Raw genomic sequence first — 17,578 nt, 5'->3', positions numbered from 1 at the left:
AAGGAGGACAGGAGATTTTTTATTTATCAAAAAATGTGCATATCGATGTGGCCAGCCCAGTGGCGCAGTGGTTAAGTGGTGAAGTGCGCGTGCTCTGCTTCAGCAGCCCGGGGTTCACAGGTTCAGATCCCAGACGCACACCGACGCATCACTTGTCAAGCCATGCTGTGGCGGCGTCCCATATAAAGTGGAGAAAGATGGGCACAGCTGTTAGCCCAGGGCCAGTCTTCCTCAGCAAAAAGAGGAGGATTCACATTGGATGTTAGCTCAGGGCTAATCTTCCTCACAAAAATAAATAACTAATTAATCAATAAATCCCCCACTCCATTGGACAAGGAAACATGACCGAGCACTGGCTTTGGAATCATATAGTCCTGGATTCAGTCCTGGCTTGCAGCTCTGGTACTTACAGTGTGCCCTGGTCTTAGAACTTCACTGTTCTAAATCTCACATTCCTTATTTGTAAAATAAGGGTCGTACTTGAAAAGTCTGTTGTAAGGATTAAAGGAGTTTGTTGAGTGCCTAGTGCACATAGTGAATGCTCCACCACTGGTGTCAGCTTTAAGAAAGATGAAGATAGAAAAGCTAAGAAGAAAAAAAGCTATTGTGTTTACTGCCAGTATTCATGTGAATGTATGATAGAACAGAGATGCCCATCCTTTTTTGAAGAATTATTTTTTATTTTTTTGAACTCAGTAACAAAGTATAGGGGTAGGCTGGGGAGAAAGGACAGTGATGCAGCTAGAAGGAGAAAATGGGAAAGGGAGTGACAGTCCCCTTCTGGTCATATCAGAAAATTAGCAAAATGGTCATGACAGGGGAGGAAAGACAGCCAGCTTAGAGATCAACCAAGTAAGGTTTTGAATTTGACCAGGAGATTGTTAGTTTTCTGGTTAGAGCTCTTTATAGAAACATCTCACATCTATAACCCCTAAGAACAAAGATACAGAAGAAAATTTTGCCCCATTTTAAGAAAATCTAACATCCAAAATATCCACAAATAGCTATTATTTCCTATACTAATTGCCACTTATACTCATTCAGCACATCTATTTGAGCATCTGCTCTGTTTGTGGCACTAATGTAGACATGAAGATGAACAGGTCCTGCCCTCAAGACACAATGAATGAATGGTATACTGCATAGTTGATTTAGATCACAGGTTTCCTAGTCCATTAAAAATGATTTTTGATCAAATTTTCTGGATCACTCCTCCCCTTTTTGGTACAGAATATAAGCTATGTAATTCTCTAAAGTTAACTTTGTCTTTCTTGCTCAAATGTGAATAAAACTGACCTTCTAGGAAAATATATGCTGTTTATATTTTTATGTTTTGGCATCTTTTATTCCTTAGTCATAGACATACCTCAACTCAGATTGAGAAGTACTGATGGATGACTGTTTAAATCAGAGCTTCTTAACATGATACACAAGGCCCTCATTAATCTGATCCTCCTGCCTACTTCTCCAGCCTCATCTCTCCCCACTTGCCCCCACTAACCACATCAGAGCCTTTGTTGCCTGTACAGTGTCAAGCATTTTCTCATCTCTGCCTTGCTTGTGGTGTACCTTCTTCCTGAAATGGTTTTGCTCTCTCTGACTCTCTTCTATACTCAACTCATAAGTCTCCTCTAAGAAGCTGGCCCTTACCACACCATCCTTTCTCATGGATAGAGATGGTTCCTCTGATTCCTGCAGCAGATTATCATCACTGCACTTACCACTTTATTTCATAAGTAGTATGTGTACCAGCAGATTAGCCACATGTTGAGTTTTTTTTTTTTGTTTTTTTTTTTTTAAAGATTTTATTTATTCAGCTTTTTCCCCCCAAAGCCCCAGTAGACAGTTGTATGTCATAGGTTCACATCCTTCTAGTTGCTGTACGCGGGACTCGGCCTCGCGTTGGACGGAGAAGTGGTGCCTCCGGGCGCTCCCGGGATCCGAACCCGGGCCGCCAGCATCAGAGCGCGCGCACTTAACCGCCAAGCCACAGAGCCGGCCCTAGCCACATGTTGAGTTTTGTGTTTGCATTTTCACACCTAGAACAATGCCAGGCATACATAGGTATAAAAGGCTTAAATAATGAAAAAAATTATAATTTCATGGGAATTTTATTTAAACATATAACCTATATAAGACCAATTAAAATTATTTTTAAAGCATAACTTAAAGAAATAGGACTTTTTTTTAAAACAGTAGTTTCCTTTGAAATGCTGCCACCTAGTGTAGATATGTTTAGGGATATCCCTTTGTAAAGAACTCTGGATTTTGGCTTGGTTTGGTTTAGTTTTTGGTTTTTTACAAATCAGCTTTCTATTTATTTATTTTGGAATAAACTATGGCAAATCTTGCCTGAAAGTGTGACAACATAAACAGTATTACTTCTATACGTTTCTTAGAAGGGTATCTTCCCTGTGCTTTCTGTAGTTGTTATTTTGGACACAGTATATTATGTAACTTGGTTGCACCTCAGTCAGAAAGTCCTTTGAAATCTAAAGGCTAAGAAATTGGAAAGCTTAACTCATGTTTTGCTCCCAGAAAAGAACATTTCTGTTTAGCATGGTGCTAAGAAGACAGGTTTCTCTTTCTCATGGAATGGGTTCCGTTTCAGACTGTGGTTACAGAGAGTAATAAGATCTAGTCTCTGTCCTAAAGGAGCTGCCAGGGAACCAGAAGGGGTAACTGGATTACTTTCTAGTCCATTTTCAACTTGATATCATTGGTCATCTGAAATGAATTCCTATAATTTTATGTAATAAATTTCAAAAACTAAGTACAGGAGCATCTTCCAAAACCAATGTAATAGGTATTCCTTTAGTTCATGATATTAAAATTTTATAGTGAATATGGATCCCCCAAAGTGAAGCTTTGCCTCGGGGAACTGTTATGTAAAGAATCTGGTTTTGTGTACACACACACACACACACAATAATGTTACTGATTTAATCTATATTTTAAATTAAATGTCAGTGACTACCTTTATAACTTTTATCATTTAATTTAGCAGCACTTCATATCAGTACCCAGTCTTGTTACCAAAAGTATATATAATCAAATGTGATAAAAAATACATAACAAGTTTGGGTGAAGGGGATAAAAGGGTCAAATAGCAGGATGAACCCAGAGGACTTAAAGAAATGCATGGTGCCCCATTTAGTGACTGTAGAGTTACTAGAGGTGAGATGTGAATTTATTCTAAGCAAAGAATGATGCTCTTGATTTTTGAAAATTCACTTGTCCATGAGATTAATGCATATCAGTTACTCTGGAGAAGCAAATTTTTTCTTTATTAGTTAGTTTCTCTCTCTTTTTTCTTCTTACTTACATTTTTTACTTAACAGAATTACCGAATTAATGGGATATGAGCCAGAAGAACTTTTGGGCCGCTCAATTTATGAATATTATCATGCTTTGGACTCTGATCATCTGACCAAAACTCATCATGATAGTAAGTACAATGGAAGAATTCATAGATATTCTAATTAACTCTTGCCTCTTGCAATCTCTTTACCATTTGGTCATACATCTAACTTTTTGGTTAAAATTAACCCATCTTCCTAGACTAAATATCTTAACAGGCCCCTTCATAGGGGATCTTGACCACTAAATCTGTGTTTTGTATTTGTTAGAACCAATACCAGTTAAAGCAGAATCGTTTAATAATATATAAAATTTCCCTGGCATTTTAAATGCAAGACTCAAAAATATATAGACTATTATAGCATCATTTTCAGAATTCATACCTAAGTATTCAGAACAGTGGTTGACACATAGAAGGCACTCGGAAAATAATTGTTGAGTAAAGTGAAGGTGATTAGTATCATGCACTAGTGGTAATAAGTACCTTTGACATAAGGTAGAATTCTCAGTTTTACTCAAATGAATGCTATTTGAAGATCCTATGGTAAGTAAAACTTTGGAATTTCTCACTTGCCTGTTGAATCTGTATCTAAGTATGACTTTCCAGTGTGATTGGGGATGCCTGAATGTCACTGAGTTTGTGTGTGATTAGCCTTGAACTACAGAATGGGCCCAAGTGTGTAGTCAGGGCCCCACTACTCATAATATCATCATTACTATTTATGTAGTACTTTCTCCCAAATCAGTAATTAATTAAGGTTGCCTAAATTGCCAAAAGACTTCAGTATGATTTCAACTGAGATTCAAATGTGGTAGCACAACTGTTTGAAGTATCTTTGGTTCTCTGAAACTATGGCAGGAATTTAAGGAAATGATAGCAGTGCCACTTTCTTGAATGTTTTCTGTGGAATCAAGATTATTCATTCTCTAGTCTTTCTGATACTTTCAACATGTAAGTCAGTAAAGGAATTTTAGTCACTGCTGTCCCTCATTCCTTGCTTTCATTTTATTTAAAGTGTAAAGGAAAGGAGTTTGTTTAGGGGGTTAGAAGAATGAAATGGGTACATTTTCAGCTATGCTTGGTCTTTTCCTCTCTCTCAATTTAAACAGTTACAACTGATTCCATTAAAATAAATATTTCTCTCCTTTTCTAAGAAGTGATCAACATTCAGCATCCATTCATTTGACTGAAAATTCAAAGTTATTTTCGCTGCATGACTTTTTCCTTTTCACTCCTAGTGTTTACTAAAGGACAAGTCACCACAGGACAGTACAGGATGCTTGCCAAAAGAGGTGGATATGTCTGGGTTGAAACTCAAGCAACTGTCATATATAACACTAAGAACTCTCAACCACAATGCATTGTATGTGTAAATTATGTTGTGAGGTAAGCTTGGAAATAAATATTTGGGGGGAGCAAGTAGTAACTCTTTTTTGGATACTCTGTTATTTTATAGGAAGAGAAGATTGTAAACATTAACTGAATTTTATTTTACTTTCACATTTCTACCTAATTATGGTTTTCAGTACTCTGACCTGAGTTTCCAGGCCAGCTATACTATAGTGATTCCACTAATTACTCTCAGTAGCTGTCTATCCCCATCCTTTCCACTCTCATTTTTAAAAAGACCTTGAAAAAAATAACATATCTATGGATTAGCTTGTGCTAGTCATACAGCTATCACCATATACTATCTAAAGGCAGCTATGCTATTTTTGTTGGAAGAATACTGGCCTTGGAATAGTTAGGTTTGTGTCAAAGCTCTGTCACTCGTTAGTTCCATGACCCTGGGGAAGTCTCCCCATTTCTCTGAATTTCATCCATATAGGAAAGATGACAATACTTATCTCAAAAGGTTATAATGAGGATTAAATGAAATTCTATTTGCAATTCCTGTAAAAGGCTGTATAATGTGATACATGGCTTTGTATACTGATAAACTCTTCGCTTAGTTGATTGGCTTGTGAATATTATGGAGATGATCATAAACTTAATCTTTCATTTGATCTATTTCAGTAGGCAACTGCCCCCTTCTAGTTGGTCTTCCGCATTACCACCAGGCTGTTTTCTTGCATGGATATCTGATCATCTCATTTTCCTTAGAATTGTTTTAAGGATCCCTTTATCACCTCCTAGATAAACCCTCACCTACTTGCATAGCATCATTTCTTATCATTATTTTCTATACTCCCAGGCTTTCATAGATTTAGCCTTCTTTCTAAAATCTATGGCCACCTCTCTTAGGGAGACTTTGGACATTTGTTTTCATTTTTGCCACTTGTGACACCATCCTTTAATGTTTTGATATTAGTGCCAAAGAGTTCTTTTGTGACTTTACCATTATATAAGAATCACCTAGTTGGAATGTCGTTTTTTTCCCCCAACCCCAGTCTGCCTAACAAATTCTACTTGAGCCCAGGTTTCAGCTTGTTGGCCTCTCTGTGAAGCAAGCCTTCTCTAATTTAGCAATTATCACTTTGTATTTTAATTGTTGGCACCCCTACTTTCACACTGGGTTATAAACTTGAGGGCAAGGGTTAATATTTTAATCTTTGTATCCTCAGTTCATTTCACACATAGTAAACACTTAATATTTGTTGATTAAAGGAGCAATAAAATTTACATTTGTCAGACATGAAGATGGAGCTGTTGTTCATCATCTGTCTTCAACTCTGTCCCATAGGTGGTATCACCATATCATTTTCCTACTACCATAGAAAATATGGCACTCTTCTTAGAAAGACCTTGGTCATTTATCTATATATCTTGATATTCTAAGACCATCCTTAGGTCATGCCTCATATATTAGTGCCAAAGAGTTCTTCTGTGCCAATTTCATTATATGTGAGTCAGCACAAAAATTATGAAGATCTACTTATGTCCTTCATGTACTAGACTGTTACATTTCTTTGCCACCACCATTCTTCCCAAATTGGAGAGTGAAGTTTCTTAATTCAAATTAGTCAAATATTTGAATTATGTTGAATTTTAATAGGTCTTGATTTCATATTGGTATTTTAAACCCTGAATGTGACCAAGTATGCATAAGATTATAGGTCAAGGCATCTTAAAATGTTCCTTTTTATGAAGCAGAATTTAAGAGACAAAGTCATTTCAGAGCATCCCCCTCCCTTATTGTGTCAAGTGCTCATTTAAGAATTACTAATCTCTTTTTTGACAGTGGTATTATTCAGCACGACTTGATTTTCTCCCTTCAACAAACAGAATGTGTCCTCAAACCAGTTGAATCTTCAGATATGAAAATGACTCAGCTATTCACCAAAGTTGAATCAGAAGATACAAGTAGTCTCTTTGATAAACTTAAGAAGGAACCTGATGCTTTAACTTTGCTGGCCCCAGCTGCTGGAGACACAATCATATCTTTAGATTTTGGCTGCAATGGTGGGTCTTTAGTTATTTTGTTAATTGCCAAAGCTATGTCTGTTGCTGCAAGCCCATTTTAACTGAACTTTACTCTGACATTTTTTGTTGATAATCATTTGGACATTGTGGTTTTATATATATTTTTTCACAGTCTTCTTGAAAGTATTTGCTTAAATATTTTTGCTCATGTAATTTCTCAGCATTCCTGCTTTTTGTCACATTGTTGGAAATTGTGCTTCAAAGTGTCCTTATCTTTTTCTCACTTTAATTTTTCTCAGCTACTCTGCTATTTCTATATCCTACTGTCATATTTTCTCCACAGTTTAGCAGTTATATTGCAATAGGTGTAGTTGCATTAAAGGATAAATAATCAGTCATACCGTAATATCAAACATTGAAAATGAAAACTATAATTTCAAACTATGTTAAATTTTAATGCATAAAAGTTATAAAAAGGTTGGAATTGTAGGTTTTTTAATGCTATTTAGATTAACAGGAGTTGTCAATAGTGGACTGGAAAGATAACTCAGACTTACAGTTACACCATAATATCTGTAAACTTTCTGATTAAGGAAAATTTGGTAACATTTTTGTTTGAGTGAACTAGACAGACCTCTGGTAAAAGGGGACATGAATTTTTGTACATGTTAAAATCTAGATATTCTCTAAATTGACTAATTTTTTTCCCTACAGACACAGAAACTGATGACCAACAACTTGAGGACGTTCCATTGTATAATGATGTAATGCTCCCCTTATCCAATGAAAAAATACGGAATATAAATTTGGCAATGTCTCCATTACCTGCCTCTGAAACTCCAAAGCCACTTCGAAGTAGTGCTGACCCTGCACTCAATCAGGAAGTTGCATTAAAATTAGAACCAAATCCAGAGTCACTGGAACTTTCTTTTACCATGCCCCAGATTCAGGATCAGCCAGCTAGTCCTTCTGATGGCAGCACTAGACAAAGTTCACCTGAGGTAGGTGTCATCATATAATAAGACAAGGATAACTTTCAGATTTTAATAATCAGGAATGTATTTGAAATTTTGATTCAAACTTTAATTTGAACCACGTCACAGTTTTTTTGGTGTGAATTTTAGCACTTGAATATTGCTACAAAAGCTATTATGAGCCTAACTTAGTCTTCTGTGTGTTTTAGGGTCAAAGATAGTCAGGAACATGGGAAGGAACTGGCTTAACATAAAACGTAAACTTATGTTTCTCCTCTGTATATTTATATCAGTAAGACAAAAAAAGTCTTGAATTTAGACATCCACAGAGAACAATACTGTATGTACCTACGATAGCTCCACGTGCATACATAGTACCCTTTGAGTTGGAGAACTGTGCAGTGGCAAAAGGCTTAAACAGGCTGAAAAGGGAAAGGTCTCTAAGCTCTTGGCCCAATTTAGTACAGTTTCCATCACTGTTTTGAAATCCTGGATAAGTGTAACATGAAAATATCAAGTCTTACACAGAGTAAATACCTACTAACTGTTTTTTATTCAAATTCTGTCTTAATATTAGTTTTCTTATAAACACAATAAAACTAGTCTTTAAGGGCTAGGCTGGGCCAAGACTAAAGGTATCACATAGATCTCTATTGCTGAATCTAGAATGAGTCGATTTCAGAGCTTCCTATGTCTAAAAATATGCTCAGGAGTAGGGTGACCGAGATCTGAATATTATGACTTGATAAATGAGACACAAATAAGACTTTAATAAGTGGTAAATAATTTTACATTAAATATTGATTGATTCAAACTAGCAAGCTGAGAGTAGGAGATTTGACATCTCGTAGCCTTCTAGAGAAAATATCCTGTGCTCTGGTTGCTCCATTTGCCTAGCACAAAAATGTTTGATTCATTTTGTTTTTAATCTAACAAGAATAAATCTAACAAAAATGTTAAAATGAGAGGCAAAAGTTTATGCTTAGAATACACAGTTATAGTTTTTTGGTTAAAATTCTTGGTCAGAACTTGTAAAATAGAAGTACATTCATTAAAGTGAATGTAAGTAAAAGAATTTAAGTCTCCACCCCTACCTCCCAGCGTGGCTGTGAGATTTCCAGGTAGATCACCACAGAAGTGTGCCTTCTCAATATAAAAGTAGGCCCCAGTGGGTATATCATCTAGTTATTGGCCAGTTGGGTACCATGTGGGAGCTGTATTATTAGATGAGTTTTATTCTTTAGAATAAGCAGATAAATGCATCTTTTAATTTTAATTTTATAAATGATGTTTTATTACATAGTCAGAAATGTGTATATTGACAAAATTAGTTTTAAGCTCAAAAATTTAACTTCTTACTAGTTAGATAAAATTTGATAGAAGAGGTAGACTTTGTTGTATATTCTGAGATGTGGTTTGAGAATTTTAACAAGTAGCAAAACATATGCAGACATCTTCAGGGAATAGTAAACGCATTTAATTCCTTTTACAGCCTAACAGTCCCAGTGAATACTGTTTTGATGTGGATAGTGATATGGTCAATGAATTCAAGTTGGAATTGGTAGAGAAACTTTTTGCTGAAGACACAGAAGCAAAGAATCCATTTTCCACTCAGGTATATGAACTTATTTATTATATTTTATATTAAACTTTATTAATTTTTAGTCTGAAATGACTTGGGGTTTAGCTTTTTCTTTTATAAGGTGTGGCCATTGTAGAAACTAATGTATCTGTTGTTTTAAAGGACACTGATTTAGACTTGGAGATGTTAGCTCCTTATATCCCAATGGATGATGACTTCCAGTTACGTTCCTTCGATCAGTTGTCACCATTGGAAAGCAGTTCTTCAAGCCCTCAAAGTGCAAGCACAGTGACAGTATTCCAGCCGACTCAAATGCAAGAACCTACTATTACCACCATCACTAACACTGCCACCACTGATGAATTAAAAACAGTGACAAAAGATGGTATGGAAGACATTAAAATATTGATTGCATCTCCATCTCCTACCCATGTCCCTAAAGAAACTACTAGTGCCACAACATCACCATATAGTGATATTCCGAGTCGGACAGCCTCACCAAACAGAGCAGGAAAAGGAGTCATAGAACGGACGGAAAAATCTCATCCAAGAAGCCCTAACGTGTTATCTGTCACTTTGAGTCAAAGGTATTTATATGTAACATTAAAGTTATAATTGTTTTATTATTTTTTAGAAAATGTATGTGATGGTAAGTTATTTCTAAACAGGAAACTTTCTGATGTATATGCTTTAAGAAACATAAAATTGACGTACAAATTCTGAACTTAAAACTGCACTCCAGAAACTGTTTCTAAATTAGTTTGTGTATTTATTTTCTCTAAAATAATCATATCATCTATCTAAATGTAGGACGTAGGAGAGTCTTCTAATACCTTTAAAAATAAAATCTACCAATAAGTTCTGTAAATGTACAAAAATTGGTCCAGTTTCTTGCAGTTTAAATCAGACTAGTTAACTGTCCTCACTGCTCCTATCTCTTGGAGCTCTTTTTAAGCTTACTTGAAAAGAGCCCTTCCAACTTAAGGGTATTTCCAATTCCCCATTCCAAATTGAGCCTGATGGTCTTCAATCCTCAGTATTCAATATACATATTTATAAGACTTCTTTTTAAATTTTATGTATAGTTACTTATGTTACAGTTGCTTTTATTTTTCATTAAATGTTTATAGAACATTAGCTATATTATAGGTTTTTAAGAGCTACAACAGGAATCAAAGCATGATTTATGACATTGCTTCTATGGAGCTAATCTGAGCAAACATCTGGACACCACTCAAATTTTAAGTTATAATATCTGTATGTAATTTGTAATAGGATTTGACGTATTTTAAATTTGAGGCTGTAGTCAGAGGAAATAAGTTTTAGCTAGTCAGTGGGGCAATGTGTGGAGGACAAATGATTCCTCCTCTCCTGTGCCGACACTGGGCCAGATACCAATAGCAATAGGAAGAAGCACTGTCAGAGCCCGAGCTGTTGTCCTCTGCCCTGTATCGCTACTGTGACCCGGAGTGCTGGGAGAGGCCTTTTCCTAGAGCTAGGAAAAGACCCTGGGCTTTCGACTAACAAAGAACAAAATGTAAAGTACTTTACATTACTTTATGAATTACTGTGTCATCAGCAGACTTTAGACTCTGAGTTCCTCTAGAGCAATGACAATGTCTTGGAGATTTTTGTGGTACTAATACTTAACTCAGTACCTAACGTGTAGTACTTGCTCAATGAATGATTATTAGATGGACAGATGAATGAATATGCTAATATAAATGGCAATGACCTGTAATTTACAGTTTACTATTAGCTACAGAGGACTATGGGATATTCAGTTTTCTGAACAACTGTGTACTTGTCAAAACCAAAGTCTAACAGTCAATTTAGCAATTTCTTTTTACAGTTCCAATATAGTATGCACTAAACACTTTAAGAGATGAACTTATCTCTCAGAACTGTATGGAGGCTTTTTCTTTACTACTTCTCTAGGTAATTATTAGCAAAATTAAAGTACTGTACTAAATCAGATGACTTACAGTTTAGAGCAAAGATTAAAGATAAACCATTAAAAGCACTATTACGAAGATGATATTTACATAATACACTGAGTTACACTTCATAATGCATTTATACAAGAATTTTAAAACCTGCCTGTCCATATATTGGAGGTTTCATAGATTTTTTAAAAGAACAAAACAAAACTGCATGTAGGAGAGTGGTTAGAGTAACACATCACTTACCCATATAGCATTCTCAACTATATAGAAGAGAGCTAGGAGCCATTATGATTATGTACAGAGGCTGGGGAAGTCCTTGAAAGGACAAAATAAATATAACAGAATTGATATACCTGACACATAAAACAGTTCTTCACTATTTAATGTTTATTTTAGGCACAGGTAGTTTAGGTTTGATAACCAGATCAATACTGAGGGTACAAAATGGCTTAGTGGGAAGATCATTGGGAGGGGAGTGGGTATCAGGACACCTAGAACATACTTCCGTATCTGCAGCTAATTAGCAGTGGGCCTTTGAGTGAGTTACCTGACAGGCCTCAGGTTTCTCACTTATAAAATGGGTATTATATACCTGTGTTACCTATCTTGGGGATTAGAGTGAGGCTAAAATGAACTAATAAATATGAAATGTTTTATAAACTAAAATGTTATACAAATGTGAAATTAATCTTATATTACAGTAGTCCCAAGAATATCTATTATATTAAATGAGATGAAAGACTAATATTTAACAGTTTTTGACTTAACAAAAATACCAATTTAGTTCTGTTCAGTTCTATTTTATAAATAGGGAAGCACACATTTTAGAAAATTTTCTGTTTTAAAAATTGAACGTCGGCTTTTAAGGTGGTTGACTTTAGTAATTAGGAAAGTCCCTTTAGGTATAACATTATATTCCTGAATGTTGGAAAACAGGTATTATATATTTTGTTTAAAAAAGCTAGATGGCTATTTTAAAAGATAATAAAACAATTATATTTTTATTTGAAAAATTTTTTTCAGAACTATCATTCCTGAGGAAGAACTAAATCCAAAGATACTAGCATTGCAGAATGCTCAGAGAAAGCGAAAAATAGAACATGACGGTTCACTTTTTCAGGCAGTAGGAATTGTAAGTGTTAGAATATATGTTTGCTTTTCTCTTCTAGCTAATGTGCTATTTCTGAGTTATATATACACAGGTAATTCCTTGTTTCTTCCAAATATTAAAGTTATATTTTCAGAAGTTATACACTGGTTTTTTCACTTTGTACTCACTATTTCTTAAAAATATAAACGTTTAAGGCCAGCCCGGTGTCGCACTAAGTGCACCTGCTCCGCTTCAGCGGCTCAGGGTTCCCAGGTTTGGATCCCGGGCGTGCACTGAGGCATTGGTTGTCAAGCCATGCTGTGGCGGCGTCCCATATAAAGTGGAGGAAGATGGGCATGGATGTTAGCTCAGGGCCAGCGTTCCTCAGTAAAAAAGAAAAAAAAGAGGAGGATTGGCATTAGATGCCAGCTCAGGGCTGATCTTCCTCACAAAAACACACGTATATATAAACATTTAATGAATACATTCTTGGTGTAAAAATTCCAAACGTTACAAATGTATTTTGAGTAAAAAGTGAAGTTCTCCCCTTATTCCACCTCCAACTTTACCATCAGTCTCGTTCTCTTCCCTTTAAGTTACTTTTCTGTTCTTACCCCCAAAATACAGTGGTTAAGTCAATGCTAGTGTAATCCATACTGATATTTTCAGACCAAATTAACTAGAAAGCATTTACAGACACATTAGCTGTAATGAGTGGCAAATGACTTTATCATAGTAGTATTAAGAGAAAGAATTAAAAATAATTTAGGGCAGTATTTGATTTAAGAAACTGCCTACATATTGTTACTAAACTTACACTGATTTCAAAGGTTTTGATTTTTAAAAAAATTGAACATAGTAAAATTGAAATAACTTTACTGTTTTTAGGGAGCATTATTACAGCAGCCAGACGATCGTGCAACTACTACATCACTTTCTTGGAAACGCATAAAAGGATGCAAATCTAGTGAACAGAATGGAATGGAGCAAAAGACCATTATTTTAATACCCTCTGGTTAGTTTATTCTTTCTGCCCTTGAACATCACAAAGAGAATTAAAATATATGAAACTTTTTTATTTAAGAGCTTTACTCCAAGTGAGAGAGTGATTTTTGTTCCTTAGCAAGATTAAAAAGTAATGAAGTTTTTATGCCTTTTTCTAAATTGATTTATCAACTTTTGTGCCTTCATTGTACCCTGTAAACACTTCTGACGTAGCACCAGTTAACACTTGATTGCATTTACTTGTTCCCATAGCTGTGGGTTTTGCCTGATAGACTAAAAATGCTTCCAGAGCTTATTTGCATTGTTTTCTCCAATACCTAGTGATAGTGAGTGTTTAACAATATTCATTAACTAGGTGAATGCATACTTAGGTATCTCTTTGTTTTTCAGATTTAGCATGTAGACTGCTGGGGCAATCAATGGATGAGAGTGGACTACCACAGCTGACCAGTTATGATTGTGAAGTTAATGCTCCTGTACAAGGCAGCAGAAACCTACTGCAGGGTGAAGAATTACTCAGAGCTTTGGATCAAGTTAACTGAGCTTTTTCATAATCTCATTCCTTTTTTTGGACACTGGTGGCTCATTACCTAAAGCAGTCTATTTATATTTTCTATATCTAATTTTAGAAGCCTGGCTACAATACTGCACAAACTCTCTTAGTTCAATTTTGATCCCGTTTATACTTAATTTACGTTTATGCTCTTTTTTAGTACGTTCTTTAATGCCAGATCACAGACAGCGCATTTTCACAGTTCTTTGGTATTTAAACCATTGCATTGCAGTAGCATCATTTTTAAAATGCACCTTTTTATTTATTTATTTTGGGCTAGGGAGTTTGTCCCTTATCGAATTATTTTTAATAAGATGCCAATATAATTTTTTAAGAAGGCAGTAAGTAACCTTTCATCATGATCAGTTTGAAAAATTTTTACTCGGTTTTTTTCACATTTTACATAAACAATAATGATTTGCTGGCAGTACATGGTAGCCACAATTGCACAATATATTTTCTTAAAAAAATACCAGCAGTTACTCACGCAATATATTCTGCATTTATAAAACTAGTTTTTAAGAAGAACTTTTTTTTGGCCTATGAAATTGTTAAACCCTGGAACATGACATTGTTAATCATATAATGATTCTTAAATGCTTGTATGGTTTATTATTTAAATGGGTAAAGCCATTTACATGATATAGAAAGATATGCATATATCTGGAAGGTATGTGGCATTTATTTGGATAAAATTCTCAATTCAGAGAAATGATCTTGATGTTTCTGTAGTCAATTTGCCAGCTCAAAAGAAAACAATACCCTATCTGTAGTTGTGGAAGTTTATGCTAATATTGTGTAATTGATATTAAATCTAAATGTTCTGCCCACTCTGTTGGTATAAAGATATTTTGAGCAGATTGTGAACAAGAAAAATCATGTTTTGTTAGCAAAATTGCCTAGTATGTTAATTTGCTCAAAATTTGATGTTTGGTTTTATGCACTTTGTCGCTATTAACATCCTTCTGTTTTCATATAGATTTCAATAATTGAGTAATTTTAGAAGTATTATTTTAGAAATATATAGTTGTCACAGTAAACATCTTGTTTTTCTATGTGCATTGTACAAATTTTTCATTCCTTTTGCTCTTTGTGGTTGGATCTAACACTAACTGTATTGTTTTGTTACATCAAATAAATATCTTCTGTGGACCAGGCCCCCCCTTGCTCAGCTTTTATGTTAAAATAATATTTGCTTCAACGCCTCCAACTCCTAAAATGATTTACCAACAATTTAAGTATTTTATGAAAATTACATTGTCAATTATGTCTACATTCATCCTATTGCTATCACTCTCATGTATACTGTGTTCCTAAATATCATGTTAATAAGAAACCATAATGTTCCACTGTAAAGAGTATGCTTTTAGAAAAGAAACTTGTCATTTATAAATTTACGAACCTATGAAAGTAAAACAGAACTTTAATGTTTTGGGGGCCAGCCCAGTGGCGTAGTGGTTAAGTTCACACACTCCACTTTGGCGGCCCTGGGGTTTGGAGGGTCAGATCCTGGGCACAGACCTGTGCACTGCTCACCAAGCCATGCTGTGGCGGCATCCCACATATAAAGTAGAGGAAGATGGGCACGGATGTTAGCCCAGGGCCAATCTTCCTCAGCAAGAAGAGGAGGATTGGCAACAGATGTTAGCTCGGGGCTAATCTTCCTCACCAAAAAAAAAAAAAATTTTAATCTTTTAATATGAATGGGATGAGTGAAGCAAATCCTGAACATTATAGTCAAACAATGTTATAAGGGCAAGAAATTCCTCTAAAGATTTCTAATCTATTCCCTTTCACAGATGAAATATAGACCACAAATAATAAATGATTTGTTGAAGCCCTAAAGGTAATAAGTGGCAGACCAAAGATTTAAACTCAGGTCTCTGACTCTAATATCAAACTGAGAACAAACCTTGCTTTGTTTTTGTTTTAATGATACTGTATATTTAAAATGTTTTAATTAGCTTTATTCCGTTTCTCCTGTATTTTTTTAATGAAATAGCTATAATATTTCTTTTCTGATTATAAAAGTAATACATTCTCATTCTTTAAAAAAAAAGACAGCACAAAAAGATATAAAAAAGAAACAGGAAGATCACTGTGAATCCCTGCACCGAGAGGTAACAGCAGATTATTTTTATGGACAAATTACATAGGTAGTGCCCGAGTCTTAGGTCCTGCAGCATGAGGTTACAGGAACAAAATACCCTGGACAAAATGAACTAAGCCACAGATCTTAGGTGGTTGTGTTCATCTTAGAATGAAGAAAAGGTGATTACAATTACATGAAAATTGGGGAACAAAAGTTTACAATACTAAGACTCAATCCAAGATTTGGGGGGCACATGTATACTTCACTGTAAATACTATGATCCAAAGTGCTTCTGTATTTAAATACAGATACATAGTACTAGAGGTGGTATTTTAGGGTAAAGTAGTTGTTTCATTTTCCCAGATCAAAATATCAAAAATTCTGCTTAAGTTGAAAACTAGAAGTGTCTGTATAGTTTTCAAATACTGTTAGTAAGTGGTCAGATTATGTAATGACCAGGCATCTGGGAAAATGATCTGAGAGAGAAATGATTTAGAAGAGACAGCCACTTTCAAGGACAGTAGAGCTGGAAGAAAACAAGTACCCACCTATGGGGCATTCAGAAAAGAAACCCCTGGAGTGCTTGAAGCTGTCTGAAACCCAGAACCAGCCCTTCCTTGCCAGCCTTGTGCGCTGTCTCGGACACCATCTTTATAGAATTCTTTATAATGCCTCTATGCTAGAAGTATAACCCTGCCCTAGCAACTATAATTCTATCATAGCTCTTCTCCCCTTAAGATTCCTCTCCCCTCCCTGTGCATGCCTATACTTTCCCCTTCTCTGGTGCTGCTGTGAATGAATGACCACAGTATTATTTTCACACTTGAAGAAAGTATGGCAAAGGAGTTTAGTGTATTTTGTTCATTTGTTCTAAGCCTCACTATTAACCTTGGAACTAGAAATAGTTTCCCAGAGCCTACACTGCCAGGTACAATGGCTCATAGATGAGGAGTTACAATGAATCTAACATCTCTGAAGTACTATATGCTAGACTTTGTGTTAAGCATTCTGCATGTTATCTCACAATCTTCCAAAAACCCCTAGGAATTAGTACTTGTATCTCATTTTTGTAGATGAGAAAATAGTCTTGGACAGGTGGCCCAAGGTGCAGAGCATTTGAGCTGGCTATCAGTGACTCACAGCCCACGGTGCTAACCATCCTGCCGTGCCAGCCAGTCTAGTAGAATGTACCCTTTTCCCCATTGTTAACTGTTTAAATAGCAAATAGAAAACAGTGAGGGTGTAAGGAACTGAGGGTGGGTGTCCCCTGAAAGTAATGAGATCATACAGGATATAAATGGAAATTAGTAAAAGTGGTGTTTTGAAGTGCTGTTCAGTGGGGTTTTAGTTTGAACTAGAGATTCATGCAGACATGACTTGGGTAAATGAGGTGGTGTATGAAAAGCACGTTAAACTAAAAGGCTGTACAAATGTATAGTATGGTTCTTCCAGAGACAGTGAATTTAATGGCATAATAGACATGTTTATTTTAAGTCTGTATAACCTCACAGTTATTGTAAATCCTGAATTCCCCCTACAGTCTCTAAAATAAAGAAAAGATGAACTTAAAGTTAGTGGCTTTGCAGAAACAAACATTCTAAAATTTCTAATA

General features: G+C 35.4%; 1 protein-coding gene and 1 long non-coding RNA gene across 2 annotated transcripts in view; one reads left to right on the top strand and one right to left on the bottom strand.

The window, feature by feature from the left end:
- The window catches only part of HIF1A (hypoxia inducible factor 1 subunit alpha), a 43,086-nt gene extending 28,055 nt beyond the window's left edge, over nt 1–15,031 (top strand). The window contains exons 7-15 of the mRNA XM_087448405.1: nt 3,342–3,448; nt 4,600–4,747; nt 6,543–6,763; nt 7,439–7,725; nt 9,191–9,313; nt 9,443–9,867; nt 12,250–12,358; nt 13,205–13,331; nt 13,712–15,031. Coding sequence (XP_087304531.1) covers nt 3,342–3,448; nt 4,600–4,747; nt 6,543–6,763; nt 7,439–7,725; nt 9,191–9,313; nt 9,443–9,867; nt 12,250–12,358; nt 13,205–13,331; nt 13,712–13,863 — 1,699 coding nt within the window. The 3' untranslated portion in view covers nt 13,864–15,031. The remainder of the gene's footprint in view (nt 1–3,341; nt 3,449–4,599; nt 4,748–6,542; nt 6,764–7,438; nt 7,726–9,190; nt 9,314–9,442; nt 9,868–12,249; nt 12,359–13,204; nt 13,332–13,711) is intronic.
- The window catches only part of LOC106801189 (uncharacterized), a 30,654-nt gene that overhangs the window by 12,441 nt on the left and 635 nt on the right, over nt 1–17,578 (bottom strand). The gene's annotated exons all lie outside the window — the stretch shown is intronic.

Source organism: Ceratotherium simum, chromosome 24 (genome assembly GCF_057802395.1).
Source record: "Ceratotherium simum simum isolate JZ-2026a chromosome 24, ASM5780239v1, whole genome shotgun sequence".
Classification (NCBI taxonomy): domain Eukaryota; kingdom Metazoa; phylum Chordata; class Mammalia; order Perissodactyla; family Rhinocerotidae; genus Ceratotherium; species Ceratotherium simum.
This window is presented reverse-complemented; position numbering and strand designations above follow the sequence as displayed.